Consider the following 20,868-nt stretch of genomic DNA (forward strand, 5'->3'; position numbering starts at 1 on the left):
TCTAGACTGAGCCACTACCTAATGCCATGAAACTGTTTGTTGATGGGTCCAGCTTTCATGGGCAGTGAACACACTTCACAGGCTGGGTTGTTGTAAATGAGCATGGGTAAACTGTTGACTGTGGTTTTCTTTCAGGCGGAGGGGCTCAAGTTGCAGAACTTGTCATTTTGACACGAGCCCAGGGTCAATGTGTACACAGACAGTAGATATGCATGTAAAGTGATGCATTATTTCAGACCCGTGTGGAAACACAGAGGATTTTTAACTACTGCTGGACTTCCTATCTGTCACCAACAGCAGGTCATTTAACTAATGGATTCATGTGCTCTCCCTGCATAAGGAGCTGTTATCAAAGTAACAGGACACTCAAAGGACGACTCGCCTGAATCCAAGGAAAACCAAGCTGCAGATGCCACTGCCAGGGGGGCAGCAAAACAAACAGAAGGAACTGTCAGTCTAATGTCTCTTTCTCCACAGGAGGAGGAAATACACTGTTGCATTATATGCAGTTGATGATGTTGATGAGAGCAATGGACGAAATTAAGCACACCAGAGCTCAGATGGACTGTGGAAATTTACTGAGTGACTTGTTTGCCCTTCTTCTGCTTGTACTGAATTAATGTCTCTGTATCATGGATTGGCACATGAAGGTCCCGAAAAGTAACATGCAATGATAATGATTTCAAAAAACATGGTGGTGGCCAAAGATGAGAAATGCTTGCTCTGATTTATGCAAAAGGTGTATAGTATGTCTTAACGTGAATTCCCCGTCAAAGCATAACATTTCTTTGGGACATGCTGACACACCTACAAATTGACTTAATAGATCAGCTTTAACTTACAGTTAACTACACTTTAATGATTGTTTATTTGGAAGGTGGAGGGGTTTCCACTTAGAAACCTGCACAGCAAATGCAACAGCCAAAATCTTGCTGAATGAAGTTTTTCCAAAATGGGGGTTGCCGTTACAAATCAATTCAGATCAGAACTGCCAGATTATTCTTTAAAAATTCGAATTTTGTGTTCTATGGGGGAGGGTGATTTTGCAATGTTTTTTACCCCAATGTTTTTACAACAGAAAAAAGCAGGAGCATGTACTAGAGGGCAAAATCAATACTGACACAAGACGGTCTGCACTGCACACACAATGAATTATGGGTATGATAAACAGAGGACACAGTGTCCTTTAATGGCAGTGGGTATGGTGTGTTTACATGCACTTCATGAGTCTCCATGATCTGTCAAGACAATGCTCCTTTTAGCTTTCCTTTCTTTATTTTGAGCTGCATTTCACATTTATTTTATAATAAAAAAGCAAAATTATGCAATGTAATATTTATTAACAGAGATTTAAATTATATTTTGCGTTTTTTTAATAGTTAGCAGTTCTCTGTTCATTTTTAAAGCCCTGTTTGCTTTCACAGCCACTGTCTGCGTCTTATGTAACACGATTTTCCATTATACATGCAGTATTGATCAGACATAGTGATTGTAACCTAGTGTGTACATGCCTGTTCAGCTATATGCTTTCATTCATTATCCAAAAAGACATTTGACAAAAACGTACTAATTTACTCATTTCAATTGCATCTCCAGAATATCGTAAAACATTCAGATTTAGCAAGATAACAAAGCTAGAGATTTCAATCAAGGCTGCATTTATTTGACCAAAAATACAGTAAAAACAATAATATTGTGATATATTATAATAATTAAAATAACTGTTTTCTATTTGAATACATTTGAAATTGTAATCAATGTACAATTGGCAAAGCTGAATTTTCAGCATCATTACTCCAGTCTTCAGTGTCACATGATCCTTCAGAAATCATTCTAAATATTAATTAAATCAAAACTTTTGGCTGGTACTGTATATTTAAAAAATGCCTCTATATTCTTAATGTTTATTATGTTTTTTTTTTTTTTTGGAGGATGGCTTTAGAAGTCTTGGAATATATTGTGATGTTGTGCTCTTTTTGGAGCATTTCTCTTTATGATAAAGAAAAAAAAAAATCAATTTTGGGTGTACTATTCCTTTAAAGTTTGATTTGTGAAACTATGCATGTGTGTGAGAGAACAGATGCAGATATTTCAAGAAACATGGTCAGTGAAGAATTTCTTCTGTCTGAATATTTTACTGCCATCTGGCTTTATTTCAATATTAATGTGAGTATTCTGCATAAATAAAAGATCAAATCTGATTGATGCTAAGCACTAAAAATAGCTACCTCCCCTAGAGGTAAAAAAAGAGAGTGACAATAACAAGATTAAATAGACAGAAGAATAAAAATAGATTGGAAAGACTACTGTAGTGAGATGTCATGTATTGCCTCCAAACAACTGCTTTGGTTTTCCTCAGAGAAAGTTCTGTTTAAAAATGAGCCCAGCTACAAATCAAGCTTTAGAAGATGGCACTCCATGTGCAGACAAACCCTAACGTTTTTGACTCAATATGGAAAATTTAATTTAAACTTTAAAATTTTACAATTTAAACATTGTAAAATAAACCGATTTATGTTTTAGCAACTTCTTGATTCTGAAATCCTATTATAGTACTTTTCACACATCTATAATTAGGCTAGTTAAATGAATAATAAGGAAGTATACACTTTAACCAACAGTGCAGCACTGGAAATCATATTTTCTCAAGCAAAGACCAGGTAATGCAAATTGTACAGTCCACAGTGGCATTATGACATATGACAAGAATATGACAATTTATCTTGACATCAAGTACTGCGTTCTCAGCGCTGTTAAAATTAAAGTCCTGTAGCTGTAAAAAAAAAAAAAAAAAAAAACTGCTTCCAAAACTTCGGCCAAACAGAAATACTTATCGCACATGGCTGGTTGCATTTAGCTTAGACTAGTCTTAAAAGTTAGTCATCTAATTTTTTCTTTAAGACTGGTCCTAACTTTTTAAAGTCATTAACTTAAATAGCTAGATTGGTCTAGTTTAAATCGGAAAAGTAAGACGTATTACCTCTTTTCTAGTTGGTCAAACTAGTCTTATGCCGAGTTCAGACTGCACGATTTTAGCCCCGATTTTGGCTCGCCGACAGGTTTTGAGAAATCGCCGACAAATGCCCGAAATCACAGGCAAATCGGTGCTCGTTCACGCGAGTGACAATCACGCAGTGTGAATGAGCAAAGACGCGATCTGAGAGAATCGCCGACGAGTCGCCGACGCCTGTGAGATATTTGGCATGCTAAATATCTGGACCTGTTGGGGATTCACAATCCTGCTGTGTGAATGTGTTCTGACTGAACACTACATCGGCGATGACCGACAGCCAATGAGAGAGCAAGATACAGTGAGGAGGAGGAGGAGTTATAGACCAGAATATCAGTATTTTAATAGATAGGCCTATATTTACAATTATATCAAACAGAAACAAAGCACAAACATTTGCATGACCAGCAGCAACAGCAGGACATTTGCAAAATTATTTATTTACCCCCAACTCTCTTTGCAAAACACAGTCCTTGCTCCCTCTCGTCTTCCCAACCATTTCCTGCATAAACTGTTTATTTTTTTCTTTTCATTTTCGCTACAAATCAGTGCACAGACAATTTGTAGGCTATCATTTTTAATAACAAATTCAGTGTCGCGCGAGAACTCCGGTCTCACGCACGCGCAATCTTCCGTTATTTCCTATCACTTCTCGCATTTGTTTGGTTGTGAAACGTAGTTTGCGGACCAGGCAGAAGTTGTCGGCGATTCTTTCTTTTGTAAAGTCATGCAGTGTGAAACCTCCTGTCGCCGATCCATCGTGCAGTGTGAACACAGCAGCAACTGAATGTTACCCCAGATAGTCATGCAGTGTGAAAACAACAGTGACCCGATTATTTTGAAAATCGTGCAGTCTGACCTCGGCATTAATATAATATAGATCGGCCCCTGGTCAATGCCAGTAATTTTAAAATCACTACTACCAAAGATATAGCATGAGTAATATGGCAATAGTATGATATTATGAATACAGCTACAGATAGACTGACGATTAGGCAGAAAAACAGACTTAACAAACCCTTGTCAAACTGCCAGTTAATCAGATATTGATTCAGTAATAAGTAAAACATGCAGCAAGACCTTGGCCTTTTCGAGCTGAGTCTGAGCCTGTCTCTCAGCTTCTCTGCGTAAGGTCTCTTTATCTTCCTCCAGAGACACATCTGAGTCCGATGGCCGACTAGTGTATGAGTCCGCAGAACCCTATGGCAAGAGCAGAGAGATTTATTTTTCATACATAAAAGAATGTTGGTAACCAAACAGTTTTGGTTACCATTGAAACAAAACATAAACAAACAGCTTCAGCAGCAGTTTATCAAACTTAATGCATCAAGGGCCATATGTGTCAGTATAAAGTCCAAAACCATTGACCATTTGGGATGAAAAAGAGCCAGTTAAAAGTAAACAAAATCTTACTGAGCAAATTTGTATGTGCCATGGATAGTTAAAAAGAAAGAAAGAAATACCCTGCTAAAAAAAGAAATACATTTCTGTCATGACAGATCTCTTGAGTGTTTGACATGGTCGATCTGTTTTCTTGGCGAAAATAGATCTGCTACGCTGCTGCTGTTGGTTATTGCTGCTGCAGAGCAAGTGCTTGGTAATAAGCATAATAAGACATTATTATGTAAAACACATGTAAAGCTATACTGCTCCGAAGAGCCATAAGAACTGCGTGTTTGCTAGCTATGTGTGCCCTTTATGCCGAGTTCACACTGAACGATTTTAGCCCCCGATTTTCTCTCAAAAAAAGGGGTCTGCGAAAGTGTTCTGACTGAAAACTACATGGGCGATGACCTACAGCCAATGAGAGCAATACAGGGCAGCGGGAAGTTCAGGGTGTAGTTATAGACCAGAATATCAGTATTTTAATAGATATATTTACAATTATATCAAACAGAAACAAAACACCAACATTTGCTTGACCAGCAGCACATTGCAAAATTCCAACTCTCTTTGAACACACTCCCCTCGTCTCCCCAACCATTTCCTCCTGCATAATTTGTTTTTCTTTTTCTCCTTTTCGCTGCAAATCAACGCACAGACAATTTGGATCGCAATCTTCTTGCATGCTATCATTTTTAATAACAATTTCAGTCTCACGCACACGTGATCTTGTTATTAAAAGCATATTAAGCCGCAAAAGAGAGAGATACTGTTCCCTAGGCGGCCTCCTGAGTGTGCGCTCCGAGACGGGGCGGAACGCACATACCGGTAAGCAAAGTATACTGTGGGCTTTAGACACATGCCTAAAGGGTCAAATAGGCTATACACAAATACGTCAAAATGCCGTTTTGGCAAGTATCCTCGTAAACACAGTCGGTTATGTTTCAAGGTAATGTAAACACTGAGAAAGAGCGCGTTTGTTCCAGTATATTGGATCTGTGCAGCTCTTAAAGTGACAGCAGCCTAATAAACCAGCTGCAGTCATTATTGTTAATCAAACAACAAAAGACAAAGATAAATTCACTCACTGCTCTTGAATGAATAAACTGTTGTTTTAATAAGGATTAGTCTATATTTAATGTATACAGCAGTGTTATTTTCCATTTGATAACTTCATTCAATTTCTTTTGTTAGGTATTACTTATCTGAATACCACTGTTAGGATATCTTCCAGAAAAACCTAAATAGTTATTTATTTTATTTAATTACAAACAAAAACAACAAAAAATACTACAGAACAAAATCAGTTTCTTTGTTCTTATTGTATTGCTGAGTGTTTACATCTCTTCTGTAACTGTTTTGAGGACTTTTTACATTAACCTAGTATTAGTTTTTGAAGTATTGATAATTGTGATATTTCACTGACATTTAAAATCACTTATATAAGACTTTGATCATATAGCACCCACCAATAATCGTGTTAAATAATCGTGATTTCAATATGGAGCAAAATAATCGTGATTATGATTTTTGGCATAATCAAGCAGCCCTATTACCAATGTGGTGTTAGTTACATGCCTACACTGTAAAAAAAAAATCTGTAAAAAGGGCCAAATTCTGACAGTAACATGCTGTTTTCCATTAAAACAGCAATATACCGTAGAAAAAATGCATTCTGGGTGATATTTGTCATTTTCGAGAAAGTAGCCTACAGCAACATACTGTGAATTAACACCACTCAAAGTCGACACTCAGAGGCTGTGTTCCAAATCCCACCATATACCCTAATTTACTATTCCCTACATTAGTTCACCAATATAGTCCACTTGACTGAGTGAATAAAAACAAGTGAGTTAATTCAGACACTGATGAACACCTGCTGTTAACAAGCAGAATAATTGAAGGAAAGAGGAACAAGAAGAGAGAAAAATTTAAATCTCCGAAGAACTCAGCAGAGGATGATTAAACAACTCCACAAACAGCATTATCATCAGCTTAACTTATTACTAACCAGATTGACCTTATTTCTGTCATACGTCTACAGAAGTTCTTATTAAAAAGTGACAGGGGTTTAGATGTCATTTTATTTGTTTCATTTGATGTTACCATGATGGTGATCAGTGTTTGATTTAGTTGGGCTCTTGACCCTTGACTTTTGAACATTAGTTTTTCTTTACCTGCTGTAGCTGTCTGTAAAATACATCTGCTATGGCAAAAAAAGGTGAACAGAAACGGGATCAGATGACAATGGCTGTTTGTTAATGGTCACAATCAATATACTGTATAGTGGCCTGATTAACTGATCTCATTTATAGTCTAATATATTTATATGGGTAACGTTTTGTATTTTTGAGTATGGTATCACTGTGATTCTACAGAATTACATCAATCTGTGTTTTGACAACGAGAAAATATGAAGGATTTTGAAAACAGTTTATGCTTGAAACTTTGTGAACTTCTGTATCAGCCAGACACACACAGACATCAAGAATCGGCGTATGAATCTCAACAATTTTAAAATATTTTTCTTACACAAACTCATAGCTTTGCTTCAGAAGGCCTTTATTAATTAGCCTCCAGGAGCCGTCTGGAGTTCGTTTATGATGGATGGATTCACTTTTTTGAGCTCCATACTGTTGGTTGCAATTCACTGCCATTATTAAGCTTGGAAGAGCCAGGATATTATTTAAAGCTGCAGTCCGTAGCTTTTCCTCTTTGTTGCCATCTCTCTGTTCGAAATCTGTAACTGCAGTCATTCGCAGAATTATCATCTTTACATGGGTTGTAAATCGGCATGAAACAGCGCGGATGAACACAGTGTTTTGAGGCGAGTGGTGCTGTCAGTCACCGCGCTGTGTGGATACTGTCATACAGAATCACAGATTCACTTTTTGAAAGTTTGACCAACATAAGAATTTTCATAAGAAAATGTCTTTTGAACAAGTAAGTAACATCCATTTTTGTTCTGACCAACTAAGGGGGAAAAAGCATTCGACATGATAAGCTTCGTTAGATTTAATCAACGCGATTTACAGCAACCGTGCAAATTATAGCCTACTTTGTTCTCAAATTGTTCATGTTAACAACATCACATCAGCATTGCGTGACTAATGTTAAATTTAATGTGTTTTATGGTTACCTGTGTAGTTCAGAATTCATATTCTCCATAATAGCAAAACGAGAAAGGCACAACAAAGGAAACTCCATAACTGTGTGAATTAAGAAAACGTACTGTTACACGATTGAACTATTGAAATGTCTTAACTTACTTGTTCAGCAGAAAAAAGCCGTCTCTTCTTCCGTTTTGAACCCCTTCAAAACACGGAGTTCACGCACTTTTCAAAAGCCCCGCCGATGTTTAAATCCTTGTGTTCGCATGAGACGGTTTCTTTCTCTTTCTCTAGCCACCTTAAATCCGAAGTACGAAGTCTTTTGGGTTTTATAACTGCTGAATCTCCAGTTGACACTGATGATTGTTGTTTGGATCTTTCTGGATGCCATAAGTTTAATTATGTAAAGTGGTGCGAGAAAAGCCTATGCATCTAAACATCTCGTCACGCGCAGTATAGCCGGCTAGCCGAAACTCCTTTATGTGTACGGGTGTGACGTAATGACGCAAAGACATGCTCGAATTTCCCGCGGAAACCCACCAGTACCACTGGAATTAAAATCATTATTACAAGCTAACCGTTTATGGCAAGCAGATAGTTTTGAGCACTGGCAGAATACGTTTTTTTTAATATAATTATTTTGGATTATTTTTAACTTAAAAAGCTACGGACTGCAGCTTTAATATAACTCCAACTGTATTCATCTGAAAGAAGAAAGTCATATACACCTAGGATGGCTTGAGGGTGAGCAAATCATTGGCTAATTTTCACTTTAAAGTGAACTATTCCTTTAAGACACAACAGTGTTTTATACCTTATAGCAACATTGCTAGCGTGCTGTTGATAAATAATATTCGCTAACATTGCTATCTGAATTTACTATACACTGCTGCTGAACAAAAGTACTAGAATTGCTGTAAGATCCATTGAAATATGCGAATACGAAACCAAGCATATTACAATTTAACAAGTCAGTTTAATTGCCAGCAATGCTTTGCCACTGTATCCTCATAGCAACTGCATTGTCCACTTGCTGCTGCTGCATAAACGCAATATTGCATATATGGTTGCTGCTAGCTTAGTAATTCGCTCTAAGCATTAAACCAGGATTGTTAACATGACGCATGATTTTAAACCTTGTGTATGGTTACTTTATAAGTAATTAAGGCAGACCACGCAATGTTATAGCACAAGAAAGACTTCACTTATCTTAGATGTTGAATTTCAGAGGAATTCTGAAAGCGTGCTGCAACTGCTACAGCAAATGCTGACCAAGTATTTGAAGGTTGAGCAGCGAGCTCATTGGCTACTGATACAGCAGGAACCAATCAGTTGTGCCCTATAGAGAATGATGTGATTGCAAGCAGATTGCATTAAGGACCTATCCGCCTGCACCACCTAGAGTTTCATGACAGAACTTGTATTTTAAAAATTTGTTTTTACAACGGAAATACTTTTAAGTACGTTTTTAATTGTAAACTGAATGCTTCAGACATCTCAGAATGTTAATTGTAATCAAATGAAAATTTATTATATTTTAAATATATTTTTAATGCAGTTAGATGAACTTAAAAGCACAGGGCGAGGCCGAGAGCCGCGGGAACTGAATGAGGCCGGTAGAGCGAATGCTAATGAGAGACCCATGGAGGAGCTCCCGAGCTTTTTTTATTATGCTTATATGCCGCAGTCGGCAGTGCCTCTCCTTTCGTTTTGTTGTTTATGTTTATTTTATGATTAAAGTTGCGTTTAATATTTCCACCTTCTTTTTCCCTGAACTTGGTTACAGTTATGTTTGATCACTTAAATTCACATTATTTTATTTCATTCTAATGAAATAGCTGCAAGTGCTATTAAAATTGTGGGGTAGCGCAGTGCTGTTTTACTTGGTCAAAACAATCATACTAAAAATACATTTGAGTGTGTTGAAAGTTATGTTATAACGTTACACAATGCAGTAATATATCAAATATATTATATGGTGGAGAAAATGCTGTATTACTGTTACTACAAATAAATCTCTTTCTGATTATGCTATGCTAGCCACTTGACAAAATAGTGTTGTCTCTGAGGCATGGTACAAACATGTTACTCAAGAAAAAAAAAGAGATATAAACAAGAAGACTAACCACGTTGAGCTATATAACAAGTTTTCTGTCAATGAAGGTATCCAAACAGTTGCTCACCTGTCTAATAAAACACATATAACATCTAGTGGTTTTGGGATATTTTAATCCAAAAATCTTACATATTGTACCTTTAGGAGTGCTTTTTGACATACTTAAGTAGGACTTAAGTACATCTTTATTTTTTTAGATTGTTTTAGTATGTTAGTCACATCAAAATAAGTGTACTTCTTTAAAGCATGACAACATATTTTTAAAACATAATTTTTTAAAATGTACTTTAAGTAAAGTAAAACTTTTAGGCCTGGTTTCACAGACATGGCTTAGACAAAGGTCTTAGTTAAATTAGGACATTTAAGTAGCTTTTATAAACATGCCTTTGTATTACTGATGTGCAGTAATGAAAGTGTACTCTCTTTAAGTACACTTAAGTTGCTTTTTATATAAATAATATTATATTATCTGCAAGTACAGTTGAACACTACATGTGCAAAAATCAATACAATTAAGCACACTTTTTCATAAGGCTAGTAATAATAACAAAACATATTAGAATGTGTGCATCTCTGTATGTATTGCTACCCCCTTTCGTGCACTCGGCTTTAGAGAGAGATTCACGGAAATGTTTAGAGATTAAACCTTAACACTGAATAGACACTATGTTAACATGGAATCATGGTAATCTAATGTCAAGCAAGGTCAGAAGTGAAATGTGGGTGTTATTCAAGAACATGCAGACAAAAAATCACTCAGTATCACTAGCATATCCTTTCACTGTTAGTTTTCAAACGCACAACTCACTCAAACACACAAATAGTGTTGATTAAGATTTATAGCTTCTTACGCCAATGTTGTTCTTGACTCGGTTTCCTGTTGCTCGTTTCAGCAGTCGTATCCAGGAGGCCTTCATCAGCCAATCCAGTTAGAGCATCTGCTCTCCTCACCATACCAACCACAAACTTCATTAAACTCTAACAACAACTACAAACCGCCCATCTTCTACCAAATTATATGCAAACATTATACTTAAACCTGAGAACTGCTACTGTCAAAAATGAAATTATCGTTAAGAGGAAAAACAGCTAAATCTATATCAGAGCAGAAGGTCCTTGTTTGATAAAGTGCATGAAGGACCTCAACAAATGAACTACTGCTGTTTTTGTAGCTTTGACTAAAACTAAAATTTAACCCAGATAAAGTCAAGTGCTACCTAATATATTGGCTATTGCCCGGGCTAATGTTATCAATGCTAGATGTGCTGTCGCTCTGGGAACGAAGAGTTCTGCTGTGTTGTTGACGATGGCACGCAATGTGCTTGCTCTCGATCCCTGCGCATAGTGGACGATGAGAGCTGCAATGGCCTATGTATTTCCTCCTAAAATGAATGAGTCTCGGTCCATCCCGCTGCAGCAACACCACCGAGCCAGGCTGTCATGCTCCTCTATGAAGAGCCCTTCCCCGCTCCCCAGAGCCCAGCACTCCGACGCTAAAGATGCAAGCACGTTTGCTGCAGTGATTTGCACCTCTAACTGCCAGATTTTCTTTCACACGTTGTCCTTCCCGCCTTCTGCATATTCCTCAGTTAAACATCAGACATCCAGCTTTCTGTAAGCTTTAGTCTTCCTGTGTCTCTGATACGTCCTCTGTTTTGCCTCCACTCAGCCTTCTTTTCTCATCTCCCACCCTCCCCATCCTCCTCGCTCTCTGCCTCTGCGTTGGTCTTCAGTCTCTCCATCTGTGTGTCGTCTTCTGTGATTAATCCCGCTGCACGTTTACTTGTGTGTGTGTGTGTGTGTGTGTGCGGGAGCATGTGTGCTGTTTCTGCTAAATGTGCAGCTGCCCTTGTGAAAAAAAGTGTGCTTAATTTTATTGAATATGCACTTCAAATCTTAAAAAAATTACATTTAAAAAAACTGTACTTGCGGATATAGTGTAAAAAAGTAATAAAATGTAGCCTACTTAAAGAGAGAACACTTTTATGACTGTTTCTTACCACACTTAAAGCTCCTGTAGGTAACTTTTGAAAACATGTATTTGCTAAAACTGTCATTATGTCCTGACAGTAGAATATGAGACAGATAATCTGTGTAAAAATCAAGCTCCTCTGGCTCCTCCCAGTGGTCCTATTGCCATTTGCAAGAAATACACGCTCCCGGTCAGAAACAACCAATCAGAGCCAGGAGGAATGTCTTAGCACTGTCAATCATGCTCGTGTACCGCTGATCACACCCCTCTCTTGCACAGCGCGTTGCGCGAGCCGTCGTTCAAACTCAAGATTGCCGGCGTGCTGCAGCTGTGCTTATGACGGAGAAACAACCTAAACTGCCAATTCTCGAGTGACACCTGCTCATAAAACAAAGAATTAAAAGGAAAAAGACTGATGATGATAAACAAGCGAAAAAGAAAGAATTACACAGAGCCCATTGACTCGGTGTCAAAACTCTAGCCGCATAACATGTAGATAAAATGTCACGCACTCTGCTAAGCAACAATTGAAACCTGCTAATTCACTGGCTTGTCATGTTGCTGAAATAATGTACTAGCACACCTTATCTAGCATTATATATCGCTAGAATAATTACTTACATACTGTAACGTTAGTTACCGATATATTAACTTTATCTTACTAGCTATTTATAACTTATAGAAAGAGTGCAACGTTATAAAGTTACATGTAGGCTATTGGAAAATACATAATGATTTGAGGACCAAGTTTGTAGTCAAAGTATGGGCAGGCCATAGTCAATGTAAAGCATATTGTTGACGTTTAGTCCCTATTAGTGAATGTGCCATATAACTTTTTATCCGCCGTTATGGGTGGCCCTGTTTACTAGCCTGCGCGTTCACGACAGGCTCCGCTGTGGAGGACGAGCTGTGGAGGGAGGGCTGTAGCGCAGCAGAGAGCAAGGGGGTGGGACCTGTAAGTTGTGCTTGTTCAAATTTTCAGGCTAAGTCAACGTTTTCTCAAAACTCCCTACTGCAGCTTTAAAAAGTATGTAATGTCAAAATAATTATCTATGTTTTAATAATCTTGTTGTGTTTTAAAGAAGTACACTTATTTTGATGTATTGACTAACATACTAAAGCTACATACTACATGTAAAAGTTCTTAATAATAATTATAAATAAATATTGTAAATAATAAACTGTAGTGTGTTATTTTTTAGTTCTAGGGAAATGGTTAGTTCCTATAACTACCCTTGCGAAAGCCACTTAAATGTCCAAAAACATTACATTAATTTCACACTTAAGTGTTAAGTTCTTCTTAAATATATTAAAATATACTATACACTTTTTAAAAGGGTTTGAATGGTATCCCAAGAACCCTTAAAAACGTATCCACTGTAAACAGCACATAAATTGTCTCTCATTTTATACTAATACACAAAGGATTCTAAGATTTCAGTCTTATAAGCATTTAGCTTTAAGTCTGAGATAGAACAGAGGTTATTTATTGAATTAAGTGGAAGAGGTATAAACTTGCACAACTGACACTTGCTAATATTGTTATTATTAAATAAACCTATTAAATTTACAACTGATCGTCAGTATATTATTTAGGCTGTATCAGTCTACAAAATTAAATTTGAGAACTGTCTTGCACTGTCTCTATTTTGTCTTACCTTGTAAAAGTCAAGGGCTGATTTACACAAAGTAATTTTCCAGCACCAAATTTTTATATATATATATATTTATATATATATATATATGACATGGCGACGGGACATGATGTTCGGGACCTTTCAGTCAGTCACTCTCGACGTCACGTCGGTGACCGACAAATAGGAATCCCCTACCGAAGTGCCACAGCTGCTGACCCCATCCAGCGCCCAGTGTAAACCTCCTACTCGCTCTTACCTGATTGGACAGGGCTTACACAGAGAAGTTCATCACTGCTGTTCTGACTCAGTGAGACTATTGGATAACACGGGAAAAGCGTGTCCTTTCCATTGGAAAAGGAAGAATGAGGAAGCCACATCCTTCCCCGAAGGAGACATGTGGAGATAACATATGGACTAACCTCGTGGGGTTGTTTGCATATGGAATTACTAGGTGTGACAGCAATCTCCTAAGAAATGGGTTCTCCCAAGGAAAAGACACAGGCTTCGGTTTAGGAGCAACCGTGGAAAAAAGCAACATATGGGATCCCTGCAGGGTCGCACATATGGCACCCAGTCTAGACCTGGTTCTCAAGGATTCAGCGGGATATAGGCCTGGCGCCAGACGCTCCGCCACGTCCGGCTGCCGAGGGTGACGGAGGACTCAACAGGTTTTTCACTCTGGAGACATGAACGCAACTGTAGGCGCAGCAAGCCGACAAGAGACGAGCCTCTCGATGTTTTTACCCGTTTGAGGTGAGAATACAGGAGGAAACCGGCTCTACATGTAGGCTATAGAACCTAGCGAAAGTGTTTGGTGTCCCCAGCCTGCAGCTCTACAAATATCTGTTAGCGAGGTGGCACGTGCCAGCGCTAGGGCTGGGCGATAAAACGATAACGATAATTATCGTGATATAATTTTTTCTCGATAAAACGATATCAAGAGTTCGATAAATGGTCGATAATGTTTATGTGCCAAAAGCGGAACGAAACTCATTTGAACCACGCGCGCCTCACGGACTGTTTATCCGCTCGGCTCAAAGTCCAAACGGCAGCGCAGCGCGAGCTCACGAGACAGACGCGTTTACTCTGATCGTCTTGCTCACGAGATCCAGTGAGAAGCGATTGAAAAAGCGAAGAACACAAATGTCTCAGTGATTTAAACAAGTTTAAAGGCAGATGAAACAGTGCTGAGAAACACTCTGATACAGTCAGAATATGAATTGATACTGAATCCATTTACCATGGATTTACTGTAAGGTTAGCCTAGTAATATTAACTGCACCATGAAATGTAGGATATACATATTGAATTGTATTATATTATTAATGTAGACAATGTTTTAAATGACTAATGGAATATAATTACAGTATTTAATAATGTATTTAGGCTATAAACCATAAAGTTACATTTTGCCATGATAGTGAGGTGCTATAGGCTATGCCTGGCTTTATCTGTGGTTATCATGATCTAAATGCTTGATACTGGATGACCATAGGTTCATTTTAATAAAACTCAGAATACTACATTTTACCAAATAAAAATGTGGTAGTTACATTTTTTTTAACAGATGTTACTGTTTTTGTTATTGAACATAAATTTAACATAGTAGTATTAGCTTGAGTTAGGATGCAGATTTACTGTCTACTGTCAAATATGCGTTTCGAGACAAAACATGTAATATTAATATTGCAGCCTGCACTGCAAACTGTGCTGAAGATACGTGCCATCAAAGTCAGGCAACACAAACCTGTTTCAAGACTTAACAATATCCCCCATTAGCACATGCAGAAACTAAGAAATTGTCATGATTCTGCCATCATGCTCTTGATTTTCCTAGGCTTGTGGCAGGATCATGGCAGAACCATGTTTTGTGTACAAGCGCATGGCCTGTTGTTTGGACCATGTGCTTGTGTTGTCTCGTTACGTAACCCCGCCCCCTTGTTATCCTCTTCTTGTCATTATTGTCTAGTCAGTTTCACCTGTTCGTGTCATTATTGTCTAGTCAGTTTCACCTGTTCGTGTCATTAGTGTCTCCCTATATTATCCCCTTGTGTTTGCTGTCCTTTGTCGGTTCATTGTCAAAACTGTGTCAAGATCTTTGTCAAACTTTCTGTGAATCTTGTCTATCGTTTCAAGCTGTGAGTACCTGTTGACCGTCTTGTTTTGTAAAGGTGTTTTATTAGTTTAACCTGTCTTGTTTTGCCCCATCGTAGGTTTTGTTTTCTGTTTTGTCATCAATAAACCCCGTTTTGAGTTATTTGCTGTCTGCGCTTGGGTTCGTTCCTCCAACCTCATGACAGAATGAACCGACCAAAGAAGAACCCAGCAGACCGTTTGTCCTTCTCTGCCAAGCATCGTCCGGACCCCATTGAAGTCTGGTTGTCTTACCCCCTCAACAAGAAGAGTGTCACCCTTCCTTACTCACCCGAGGGTGAGTGGATCTTGTCAAACTTCTCTCGACTGTATGACCATTTCTCCCGGGAGGAGTCCGAGGCGGCATCCTCGAGGTCTTCACCTTCTGCCTGCCTACCGATCATTCCCGAGGGTCGAATGATAGGCGTCGCGACGCTTAGGGACCAGGCTGGTTCCCCCACGACTCCTGGCACTCCATCTACCCCCTTCGGTCTTCGAGGGAAACGGTCCTCGTGGGACTCTCCTTCAGAGTCCTCGGCGACGGAGTCAATCCTGCCAGAGAAAGACCCTCCTTCGCCCGACACGGTTCCCGCTGTGCTTCCCCAACCCGTCTCAGTTCCGGCTGTGGTCTCTGCTTCCCGACCTAGGAGAAAGAGAAGGGAGGGGAGCCTCCCGTCCTTCGTCAAGCGCTGTTCCAGAGCCCGCTACTGCAAGCGCTGTTCCAGAGCCCGCTACTGCAAGCGCTGTTCCAGAGCCCGCTACTGCAAGCGCTGTTCCAGAGCCCGCTACTGCAAGCGCTGTTCCAGAGCCCGCTACTGCAAGCGCTGTTCCAGAGCCCGCTACTGCAAGCGCTGTTCCAGAGCCCGCTACTGCAAGCGCTGTTCCAGAGCCCGCTACTGCAAGCGCTGTTCCAGAGCCCGCTACTGCAAGCGCTGTTCCAGAGCCCGCTACTGCAAGCGCTGTTCCAGAGCCCGCTACTGCAAGCGCTGTTCCAGAGCCCGCTACTGCAAGCGCTGTTCCAGAGCCCGCTACTGCAAGCGCTGTTCCAGAGCCCGCTACTGCAAGCGCTGTTCCAGAGCCCGCTACTGCAAGCGCTGTTCCAGAGCCCGCTACTGCAAGCGCTGTTCCAGAGCCCGCTACTGCAGGCGCTGTTCCAGAGCCCGCTACTGCAGGCGCTGTTCCAGAGCCCGCTACTGCAGGCGCTGTTCCAGAGCCCGCTACTGCAGGCGCTGTTCCAGAGCCCGCTACTGCAGGCGCTGTTCCAGAGCCCGCTACTGCAGGCGCTGTTCCAGAGCCCGCTACTGCAGGCGCTGTTCCAGAGCCCGCTACTGCAGGCGCTGTTCCAGAGCCCGCTACTGCAGGCGCTGTTCCAGAGCCCGCTACTGCAGGCGCTGTTCCAGAGCCCGCTACTGCAGGCGCTGTTCCAGAGCCCGCTACTGCAGGCGCTGCCCCAGAGCCCTCTACTGCAGGCGCTGTTCCAGAGCCTGTTACTGTAAGCGCTGTCCCAGAGTCAGCTACAGTCGACGCCTCTAACGTTACTGAGTTGGAGATGGAGAGTGTCGAGTCCGATTCGACTTCAGGGAGCGCTGGTTCCGAGGCCGATTCTTCATCAGGGAGCGCTGGTTCCAGGTCTGTTGCTGAGAGCCTGGCGCCTGTTCCTGCTCTTCAACTGCCTGTTACCCCACCTGTTTTGTTGCCTCCTGTTTTCCCAGTCAAGTTTCCTGTCCTGTCATCTACAGTCCCTTTGTGTATTTCCCCGGCCGTCCCTGTCATTAAGCCCCGGACTGTTTTCCCCAAGACCTCTCCTCGTGTTTCTCCGTCTAAACCTGCCCGGAGTCCTCGTCCTCAGCCCTCATCCCGTGGACCCAAGACCCCCAGTCCTCCTATCCACCCTGGACCACCCCCCATGAACTCTGTTTTTCCTCCTCCTCCCCTGCCTTGTATGTTGTTTTTGATGTTTCACCCGAATCCTGTTATAGTTTATTCATGTATGCCGTTGTTGATGTTCGCTATGTTTTGTTGGTTTTTGTCCATGTCTCGTTTTGTCTTGTGCTTAGTGTCCCTTTGAGGAGCGTCTGGTAGCCGCTCCTTAAGGTGGGGTTCTGTCATGATTCTGCCATCATGCTCTTGATTTTCCTAGGCTTGTGGCAGGATCATGGCAGAACCATGTTTTGTGTACAAGCGCATGGCCTGTTGTTTGGGCCATGTGCTTGTGTTGTCTCGTTACGTAACCCCGCCCCCTTGTTATCCTCGTCTTGTCATTATTGTCTAGTCAGTTTCACCTGTTCGTGTCATTAGTGTCTCCCTATATTATCCCCTTGTGTTTGCTGTCCTTTGTCGGTTCATTGTCAAAACTGTGTCAAGATCTCCGTCAAACTTTCTGTGAATCTTGTCTATCGTATCAAGCTGTGAGTAACTGTTGACTGTCTTGTTTTGTAAAGGTGTTTTATTAGTTTAACCTGTCTTGTTTTGCCCCATCGTGGGTTTTGTTTTGTCATCAATAAACCCCGTTTTGAGTTATTTGCTGTCTGCGCTTGGGTTCGTTCCTCCAACCTCATGACAGAAATATATTTTTCTATTCAGATATTTATTTTGTTAAGGAAAAATGACAAATGATGTTTTACCTCAGATTTATGAAATGTTCACCTGTTAAAGAGTAGTTTAAAACCACAATTAACGCTCTGGTTTCTACAACTTTCACTTAGGAGCAAAAATCTGCCTTTAAACTTGAAAGAAATAAAGATTTGACATTTATCGTGATAATTATCGATATCGACTGATATAAAAAAATTATCGTGATAATTTTTTTGGCCATATCGCCCAGGAGGATGCAACACTTCTTGTTGAGTGAGCTCACAGCCTGAGCAGGCAAGGCACGTCTTGTGCTACGTAAGCCAAGGCGATGGCATCCACTAACCGGTGGGCCATCCTCTGCTTGGAGACAGCCTTTCCCTACTGCTGGACTCCGTAACAGACTAAGAGCTGGTCTGAGGTCCTGAAGCTTTGAGTTCTGTTTACATACCGACGGGACAGAGCAAAGCCAGGGCGGTGCCTGCCTCCTCCGAGGGCAGCGCTTGCAGGTTCACCACCTGGTCCCTGAAGGGAGTGGTAAGAACCTTGGGCAGATAGCCAGGCCGGGGTCTTAGTACTAAGTGGGGGTCGCCCGGCCCGAACTCTAGGCACGATTCGTCGACCGAAAATGTCTGCAGGTCCTCTACCCTCTTGATGGAAGCCAATGCAACCAGCAACAAAGTCTTTATAGACAGAATCTTTAAGTCTGCTGACTGCAAAGGCTCAAAGGGAGTGTTCTGAAGCACCAGATTAAGGTCCAAAGAGGGTATGGAGGGAGGTTGAGGAGGATTTAACCGTCTCGCCCCCCTAATGAACCTGACAACCAGGTTATGCTTCCCAACTGACTTACCTCCTATTGGGTTGTGATATGCGGAAATAGCGACAGCATAAACTTTGAGGGTGGAGGGAGACAGCCTTCGCTCCAACCTGTGCTGCAGTAAGGAAAGTACGACACTAATCGAACATCTTCAGGGGTCCTATCTGTGAGAGGAACACCACTCGACGAACAGGTTCCACTTCAAGGCGTAAGAGTGTCTCATAGACGGTGATCGTGCCGAAGTGATGGTGTTAAGTACCTCTGGGGGTAAGTCACCTAGAACCTCCGCTTTCCATTCAGGGACCAGACATGGAGTTTCCAGAGGTCTGTGCACAGGTGCCATAGGGTGCCCTGTCTCTGAGAAAGAAGGTCCTTCCTTAGAGGAATGTGCCAGCGAGGGACTGTCGCAAGGAGCATGAGTTCTGGGAACCAGGTCCGGTTGGGCCAGTAGGGCGCAACTAGCAAGACATGCTCCTCGTCCTCCCTGACTTTGCACAGAGTCTGTGCAAGTAGGCTCACTGGGGCAAACGCATATTTGCGTCCAAATGTGTGCCAGTGTATCAGTGCTAAGTGTTCCCTCAGTCAGGGGGACAACTGGCAGTGGGTGGTTTCTGGAGTGGCATACAGGCCTCCCAGCCGGTGGCGGAGGCATCTGTGAAAACCACAGCATTCCTGGACACTTGTTCCAGGGGTACTCCCACCGAAGAAACGAAGGGTCTGACCACAGGCCGAAGGTTTGGCGGCATGTCAGTGTGATTGTCACCCGGTCGGTGCCATGGTGCCATGCTGCCACGCCCATCGCGGGAATCGGCCGTGAAACCAGTGCTGAAGCGGTCTTATACGAAGCAAGTCGAGTGGCGTCACAGCCACTGCGGCTGCCATATGCCCCAGGAGCCTCTGAAAGAATTTCAGTGGGACCGCAGTCCTGCCCTTGAACGTATTCAAGCAGTTCAGCACCGACCGAGCACATTCCTCTGTGAGGCGTGCTTGTCTGTTCAACCGAATCCAACTCCATACCGAGAAAAGAGATCCTCCCAGTTGACCCGAAGCCCGAACTGGCTGAGGTGACTGAGCACCAGGTCCCTTCGTTCGCACAACTGGTCCCGAGACTGTGCTAGTATCAGCCAGTCGAGATTCGAACATCGAACGATCCTTCATGAGAACAAGGGCAGCCTCCGCAACTTTTGTGAAGATGCGGGGAGACAAGGACAGCCCGAAGTGTAAGACATTGTAAGACTCGAACACAAAGTGCAGAAATGGCATGTCGAGGAAGAATCGACACATGAAAGTACGCGTCCTTCAGGTTGATCGCTGCAAATGCGTTTCTCTCTTCGAGGCGGCCCTCAACTGGGTCTGAGTGTGCTGTGCAACACTTACTTGATTCCACAGTTGGGCTATCGTGAGAAGGTTTTGGGGCATTCTTGAACTGCCTGCTGGCGATGGAAGAGGTGGATAAGAATGGTAAGGTTTTTCGCCTCCCACTGCCCTTCGAGCCCGCTTGGGGCCCAGTGATTGAGGAACTGCTCTCTTTTTTATTTTATTTTTTTGAGAATTTGGTACCACTGAAATTCCAGTGTACAGAATTTTGACTCAAAAGATCTCTACCCAGCCCTCCTTTGGGGAAGAGCAGCCCCAACCATCTCCGGGTCACCCATCTCAGGGGTGATGTTTCACCAACCGCTTAAACAGCAGCAGAGAAGGGTGGCATCGTCTTCCTGCAGCGGACACAGTAGAGGAGGCTGTGCCAAAAAAATTCTATTTATAATTGTTTTTTTGTTTGTTTTTTGCAGGGGACGACACCCGTGGCAACGAGCAGACTGAGGGGCTACCCAAGAGGGACTCTGATAGTACATCGGGGGAAGCTCCTAAGTCTGCTACTGACTGCGGAGAACTGCTGGGCCAGTCCTCGACAGTGTCGCCGAAAAGGCCACCTTGTGTGATGGGAGCATCGAGAAAGCGTACTTTAACGACCTCTTGGACCTCTGTAAGGCCAGCCAGGGGGCGCTTCTGGACCACCAAGGTGGACATCGTCTGGCCGAGGGCCTGCGCCATGACTTGATCACGGTCAGTCAACATGCGGAGCTCAACCCCCGGCTCAGAACTACCTTCGTGCAATAAG

General features: G+C 41.9%; 1 protein-coding gene across 3 annotated transcripts in view; it reads right to left on the reverse strand.

Moving 5' to 3' along the window:
* Window positions 1-20,868, reverse strand: part of cacnb2a (calcium channel, voltage-dependent, beta 2a) — a 52,873-nt gene that overhangs the window by 28,932 nt on the left and 3,073 nt on the right. For 2 of the 3 annotated variants that reach the window (XM_056257858.1, XM_056257856.1), the window contains exons 1-2: window positions 10,471-11,352; window positions 4,091-4,210 (exon numbers count right to left, since the gene is read on the reverse strand). In XM_056257858.1, coding sequence (XP_056113833.1) covers window positions 4,091-4,210; window positions 10,471-10,536 — 186 coding nt within the window. In that variant the 5' untranslated portion in view covers window positions 10,537-11,352. Of the gene's footprint in view, window positions 1-4,090; window positions 4,211-10,470; window positions 11,353-20,868 lie in introns of those variants that run through there. The other variant, XM_056257857.1, reaches the window with a different exon arrangement.

This window comes from Rhinichthys klamathensis, unplaced genomic scaffold (assembly GCF_029890125.1).
Source record: "Rhinichthys klamathensis goyatoka isolate OS25496 unplaced genomic scaffold, OSU_Roscu_1.1 h1tg000145l_1, whole genome shotgun sequence".
NCBI classification, from domain to species: domain Eukaryota; kingdom Metazoa; phylum Chordata; class Actinopteri; order Cypriniformes; family Leuciscidae; genus Rhinichthys; species Rhinichthys klamathensis.